The 7,829-nt window shown below is 42.8% G+C and overlaps 1 protein-coding gene across 1 annotated transcript in view; it reads right to left on the bottom strand.

Moving 5' to 3' along the window:
- The window catches only part of hk1 (hexokinase 1), a 47,646-nt gene extending 39,817 nt beyond the window's left edge, over positions 1-7,829 (bottom strand). The window contains 1 exon segment of the mRNA XM_070448614.1: positions 7,579-7,829. Coding sequence (XP_070304715.1) covers positions 7,579-7,641 — 63 coding nt within the window. The 5' untranslated portion in view covers positions 7,642-7,829.

Raw genomic sequence — 7,829 nt, 5'->3', positions numbered from 1 at the left:
ACGTAGACCAATGGTCTCTAGAAGTTCCACTACGTGAAGAACTAAAGCGAGAAGAATTTGAGAAAATGGTAAAAGATAAGTCAGAAGGACTAGACGGAGAATTGCTGGACATAAGGTTCGCAGGAATTAACACCCTTAGTAAGGATYTTAAAAATCTAATTTCTCCTGCTCTCACTCGAGACCCAATCCAWGGCCGGCCTGATCAAGAAACAAGCCCAGAGGCTTTGCCTATAGAATATGATGCAAAGGTTGCAAAGAAAAAGTTCAAAAGCWTCGTTAAAGCCAAGCCCACACAAAATCCGAAAAGTCAATCTGCCTTCACCTCGGACAGAAATGACACATCACYTCGTTGCGAACGACCACTCCACTTTGTGGGGAATATGTCCACTAAACGCAAATCTAAACGGCCATACCTGGAAACAGTCCTGGAGGACTGCTTACCTTGTCATGCACTAATTGATTCGGGCGTGACGATATTGCTCATCTCTCAAACATTGTTTGATGATTTCAAAAGGGCTTTAAAGCCAACTAAACATGGTTAAAAATGGAACGATGCGACACTACACTTCGAGGTTTCACTCAGACTACCTCGCCTCTCACATTGAGGGTCATACTGAAACTACACTTCCAGGACGTATCGCTCGTTCACCCTGTGTATGTTATCAGCCTCGAATCTGAACCCCTGCTACTCGGAGCAGACTTGCTGGATCGGTTACTCTCACTGATGGATTGGAAAACCAACCTTGTGTGGTCACAGGTCAAAGTGCCTTCTCCACTGACCACACTGTCTTCCCCTAACGTTAGCTGCAAAGCAGTCATCCACGAAAGGTATCTGTCAAAAGCACCCCTTGGGAAAAAGGTGTTTCAAAACCTCTTGGTGGAGAATCTGATCCAAGGAGATAATACGATATCTCAATACATTCAATCAACAAACCTGATTGACTTCTTTTCATTTCGAGCCAGCAGTCTCTGTGAATGAGTAACTTCCCTCCTCTTTGAAGTTGAGCAATACTGTAGTTGAGATGAACTTCTCTTGCCCGTCTCAGCAAGAAAAACATCAATGAGCAGAGTGTACTCTGCTTCCGATGGTACATCTTCCGCTTTGTGGGGGACTGTCACCCCTTACAATGACACTYATGGCATCAGTCCAGCAACTGACCCGATGACTCCCACTGGTGAAACACTTTGCGATATCACAGACAGATATCCTCGTCTCAGTTCGCAGGTACTGAAGAGGTTGCCACACACGYACGCTGTGGTGACTGACAGGCCTCYACAGCCACTGAGCATTTTGAAGCATAAACACCAGGAGATTTGGTTMAAAGGTTACAGCCYTTCTCATAACAACACTGCCGCTGACAACTCGTACATAGAGTCCAACCTTTTCGTTTGTGCCTCGGATACCAACACCAACCGCTGGTGGGGAGGGTCCCGAACCACAAAGGGGGGGAATAGTAGCCCAGACCCATGGTGAGCCTCATCGAGMCCGGTGGGGGGGTCGAGACTACGTGTAACACCGTACGAGGCCGCCAGAGCAGAAAACAAATCGAGTTGTAAACTCCCCTATGAGAACAGTGAGGAGCAGACAGGCCCCTAGACGGGGATTATCTTAGAACACATCTAATATATTACTGAGGTGTACCACACTGGTCGTAAAAGAAGTCCAGTGGACTTCCACCTCCAAAACAAATGGCAAAAATAGTCATGCCTTGCCATGTGTAGAACTACAATACAAAACTAGTAAAATGCTCTAATCATGTGTTCCTGTAGGATAATATTTCAGAATAAATTGGTAGGACAACTGGTCCCCTTGAGTACCAGTACCAATGCCAGCACAGTCAGTCCAGCAACAATCAGTAAGAGGATTAGAGAGCTCACAAGTCAAATTGCTATTGATAACAGCGACAGAGTAGTTAGTAGTCACTCAGATTGTAACACATGTAAGTGAATCTCCAGAACACTCTTCTGATGGTCAACACACATGCCACTAATAAATAGAACAGACCATTCAGGAGGGAAGTTATTAGAAGTCATGAACCATGATCACACCGCATACGACTGGTTCAGTGCTTAGAGAGTACTTTTGTCGTGAGGTTAGCTCCTCCGTGGATAACATAGCTATGAAATAGACTCCTTCATATCAATCACCACTACAATGGTGTAAGACACAGTGACGTGTAGTAAAACTACTACAGGTCCCCTTAACACGTCTTGAGGTTGACATCAATTCTTATTGACCTCCAGGCATCGACCTGGAAATTATCTGATGACGTCAGACTCATTCTGAACAAGTTGTAATCTACCAGGATAGTTGGTTTTCTCCTTTGGCATGTGCGCTTATGTAGCATGAAACAAAACACACCACAACAATACAACAGAACATTTTAAATGAGGATTTATCCTCACGATCACTTAAGGTCCGAACAAAATACCAGCCTTAGTAAAGTTGAAAATGTACTTCTAGGCCTTTTCGACTCTACAGCTACAATACTCACCAGTTTCTCCCAAGAGGTTCCATAGTCATCCCCGTAGAGACTGCGCAAAGCTGTGCCTTGCAGCTGGTAGACTTATCATGTAGTTATCAACTTAGGATAGTGCCTAAAGCAACACACCACAAATTAGGAACGTCCTAATATGACATTATACAATGCCATGACAGGGTCATTTTGCCAGGACCTTGGACATATATAGAATACAGTCCAATTAGATATTTTGGTGTGAGAACTTTATTTGTATATCTTTTTTATGACTTTCATTCATTTTCGGTTCAGTTCCTTGACACTTGAGAAGTATTAGACCATAAACAAGCCCCATACAACCATCACTTGTGCCACAACGCCGCTAATTTGGGAAGAAATGTAATTATATATTTTGGAGTGTGTGTGCGTTGTTAACATCTGCCTAAGTTACTGCCCAGATCTTCCAGTCTGTACAACCAGATGACGGGTCCGGAACGGCGATTCCAATCCGGACGTCCGCTGCCCATCCTTGTGATGGCCTGTCCATTTGCAGAAATCCTACCTGGGTCGACCACCAGAGGGATGCAATGCGGATTACCAACCGGACATCCACTGCTCATCCTTGTGACTGCTCTGCTTTCAGAGAACCTACCAAGGTCAACCACCAGAGGGGGACTGCAACATGATCTACAACCAGGAACTTGCAGGATAATCACAAGATCCAAACCACCAGGGGGACTGTCATGACGTGGCCCTTTCTGGGTATAGATCGTGGCACCCCCCTCTCTCCTAAACCAGGTTTATTACCTCAGTCATAAATACCGGTAGAAACTGCCATGCAGTAAGGAGGTAGAGAGCCTAGACAGAACAAAGAAAAGACTTGGCCAAACTCCTAAATCCCCAAAATAGGAGAATTAAACAATATTTCTGCTGTGGGAATGGTCCGTGGACATTTAAGGGACAGTCATGATGAGTGTGTTTCATTTGATGATGAAGACAGGAAACACACATACAGTGGGGAACAAGTATTTGATACACTGCCGATTTTGCAGGTTTTCCTACTTACAAAGCATGTAGAGGTCTGTCATTTTTATCATAGTACACTTCAACTGTGAGAGACGGAATCTAAAACAAAACTCCAGAAAATCACATTGTATGATTTATAGTAATTAATTTGCATTTTATTGCATGACATAAGTATTTGGTGCAGAACTAAGTATTTGTACAAAACCTTGTTTGCAATTACAGAGATCATACGTTTCCTGTAGTTCTTGACCAGGTTTGCACACACTGCAGCAGGGATTTTGGCCCACTCCTCCATACAGACCTCTCCAGATCCTTCAGTTTCGGGGCTGTCACTGGGCAATACGGACTTTCAGCTCCCTCCAAAGATTTTCTATTGGGTTCAGGTCTGGATACTGGCTAGGCCACTCCAGGACCTTGAGATGCTTCTTACCAAGCTGTCATATCGGCTTAGCCCACTAGGGACTTTTCTATCATGTTAGAAACCAATATCTACTGTTTTTTCTGTTATTGTTCTTGATTATTTAGTTAGATGATTAATAAATAATAATAAATAATTAAGCCAATTTGTATATCACTGATTCATAATTTATGCTAGAGTTTGTGCAGATAACCAATAATTTTACGACGTTTGGAATGAGACTAACAAGGTAATAATAATACATTAATGAGAATGACTAATCGARCAGATATTAAAATATCTGAAGAGTRATATTCGGAAAATTATAGCTCTGTAAATCAACATTTTCCATGGGGCCCCAACTTCCTAGTTAATTAAGTTTACATTATTAGTTTAATCACGTAATAATAATTACACATAGAGAATTGATTTGATAAAACAAGTCTTCACATTTAATGACAGTAAAGACACAACAATATATATATATATGCACAGTGCATTCGGAAAGTATTCAGACCCCTTGACTTTTTCCACATTTTCACACGTCCTTATTCTAAAACGTATTGAATAGTTTTCCCCTCATCAATCTACACACAATACCCCATAATGACGAAGCAAAGAGGTTTTTAGAAATGTTTGCTAAATTATACAAATAAAATATTCAGACCCTTTACTCAGTACTTTGTTGAAGCACCTTTGGCAGCGACTACAGCCTCGAGCCTTCTTAGGTATGACGCTACAAACTTGGCACACTTGTATTTCTCCCATTCTTCTCTGCAGATCCTCTCAAGGTCTGTCAGGTTGGATGGGGAGCATTGCTGCACAGCTATTTTCAGGTCTCTCCAGAGATGTTTTGATCGGGTTCAAGTCCGGGCTCTGGCTGGGCCACCCAAGGACATTCAGAGACTTGTCCCGAAGCCACTCATGCGTTGGCTTGGTTGTGTGCTTAGGGTCATTGTCATGTTGGAAGGTGAACCATCGCCCTAGTCTGAAGTAGTGAGCGCTCTGGAGCAGGTTTTCATCAAGGATCTCGCTGTACTTTTCTCTGTTTATCTTTGCCTCGATCCTGACTAGTCTACCAGTCCCTGCCGCTGAAAAACATCCCCACCGCATGATGCTGCCGCTACCATGCTTCACCATAAGGATGGTGCCAGGTTTCCTCCAGAYGTCACACTTGGCATTCAGGCCAAATTMTTCAATCTTGGRTTCATCAGACCAGAGAATCTTGTTTCTCATGGTATAAGAGTCTTTAGGTGCCTTTTGGCAAACTCCAAGCGGGCTGTCCTATGCCTTTTACTGAGAAGTAGCTTCCGCCTGGCCACTCTACCATAAAGGCCTGATTGATGGAGTGCTGCTGAGATGGTTGTCCTTCTGGAAAGTTCTCCCATCTCCACAGAGGAACTATAGAGCTCTGTCAGAGTGACCATTGAGTTCTTGGTCAATTCCCCGACTAAGGCCGTTCTCCCTCGATTACTCAGTTTGGCCAGGCGGACAGCTCTATGAAGAGCCTTGTTGGTTCCAAACTTCTTCCATTTAAGAATGATGGAGGTAATTGTGTTCTTGGGGACCTTCAATGCTGCAGACATTTTTTGGTACCCTTCCCCAGATCTGTGCCTCGACACAATCCTGTATCGGCGCTCTACGGACAATTTCTTCGACCTCATGGCTTGGTTTTTGCTCTGACATGCACTGTCAACTGTGGGACCTTTTTGACAGGTGTGTGCCTTTCCAAATAATGTCCAATCAATTGAATTTACAACAGGTGGACTCCAATCAAGCTGTAGAAACATCTCAAGGTTGATCAATGGAAACAGGATGCATCTGAGCTGAATCGTATTTAATCAATTTTAGAATAAGGCTGTAAAGTAACAACATTTGGAAAAAGTCAAGGAGTCTGAATACTTTCCGACGGCACCCTATGAATATATACAGTACCAATCAAAAGTTTGGACACACCTACTCATTCAAGGGTTTTTCTTTATTTTTACTATTTTCTACATTGTAYAACAATAGTGAAGACATCAAAACTAGAAATAACACATATGGAATTATGTAGGAACCAAAAAAGTGTTAGGATGTGCTGATTCCGTTCTACATCTTCAGGAAATAGGGAACAATATGATGACTGGAAACCATGCTGTCTGTCTACAGTGACCAGTGATAATTAAGTGGACATATCCCCTCTCCTTTATTGAGATGTGTGGTGTGGTAGTAAAAAGTCATATTGAAATACCTTGTTAGGCATACTCCAGTGGCTAGAGAAACAGACCCATGTTACATCTGGTTATCAGGTTAAACTGTCAAACAGTGTTTCCTTCACTCAATGCGAAGAAGGTGTGCCAAGTCAACAGGGGGCAATTTTAAGTCAATACAATAGCATTCCCTACAGAGTTAGTTMTATCTACAGTGTAATTATGTGTCCTATGTGTAAATATATTGACAAAGGACGGGTGAAGACAATACTTACAACACAATCAATATTTTGAGAAATGTTTGAGACATTTTTGTCAAAAATATTACCAAATTTCATCAGGCTAGTCTCAAGGCTAATGAAATGGTTAAAACAGGAAATMTGTGTAATGTCTTGGGCATGTGGGCCTAATTGTCTGACATATAAATAATTTTAATTAGTGAGTACAAACACACACAAACTATGTGATGCCCATATAACATTGCTTATTCCTGTTCTAAACAGCTTCTACCCCCAAACCATAAGACTCCTGAACACCCAATCAAATGGCTACCCAGACTATTTACATTGCCCCCCCCTTCCCCCTCTTTTACACCTCTGCTACTCTCTGTTGTTATCATCTATGCATAGTRACTTTAATAACTCTACCTACATGTATATATTATGCACATTGACTCTGTACCYGTACCCGGTATATAGTCTCGCTATTGTTATTTTACTGCTGCTCTTTAATTACTTGTTACTTTTATTTCTTATTCTTATCTGTACTTTTTTAAACTGCATTGTTGGTTAGGGGCTCGTAAGTAAGCATTTCACTGTAAGGTTGTATTCGGCACATGTGACTAATAKKATTTGATTTGATTACATTTATCACAAGGATATAGGATTGCCAGCAACAGTATGTTCTTGCTAGCTGTTATTTAGGCACATTTGCCACTAACATACCCTAGCTAGTAGTCCTGCAACAGCCAGGAAAGGAGGTATTGGGCATTTTCAACATGTGCATTCTCAAAGTTTGCATTCCTTTCTCTCTCAACAATGATAGAGCGAAATTATTACAGCAAGGGCCTCCAGGAAGCGGGTTGGTGCAATGTCATTTGKAGGCTGAAACCTAACTCAGGAGGCAGGTAGTGGTAGATGCTCCTGAACTGCCCCCTCACAAGGTTAGAGCTAAACACACCCTACACATTCAGTCACAACAGACATGGAACAACCCAGGGCCCACTGCTCAGGGCAGGCTACATCCTGGTTTCAAGGGCATTGCAGTGTTACAAACAAGATGCCTGACCGGCACTGCAGATGCTGCTGCATGCTATCACAAGACAGGGAAATGTAAGCCTGAGAGTGAATCTACCAGCTTCAAGACAGTCAATAAGCCCAGGGCTTCAGATTYTGTCACTTGTTGTCACATGGCCCTGAGCTCTGTGCCTCAAAGCTGTCCTATTTTTGGAAGGTAGGTAACAACGGCTCTGCTCGCTGTAGCCACATTCCTACAGGGCACTCACCTTTTTGACTTTGTCATCCTTCAACTCTGTGAAGTAGTAGGCCAGAAGCTGTGCTGCGATCATCCTGTCCACCGATGTGGTGAAAGAATAAATGGAGAGCTAAAAAAAAGGGYAATCCCTGTAGTCCCCTCTCCCCGGTGAGGAGGTTTAAAAAAGATCCCAGTTTCAATCCAAACAAAGCTAGAGAAATGGGTCATGTATGGGGCTCGCAACACTCTCTCCCTGGTTCCCAGGAAGTCAGACTACATGGA

The sequence above is a fragment of the Salvelinus sp. IW2-2015 genome, linkage group LG18 (genome assembly GCF_002910315.2).
Source record: "Salvelinus sp. IW2-2015 linkage group LG18, ASM291031v2, whole genome shotgun sequence".
Taxonomy (NCBI): domain Eukaryota; kingdom Metazoa; phylum Chordata; class Actinopteri; order Salmoniformes; family Salmonidae; genus Salvelinus; species Salvelinus sp. IW2-2015.
Note: the sequence above shows the minus strand (reverse complement) of the source record. Positions and strands in the feature narration are given on the sequence as shown.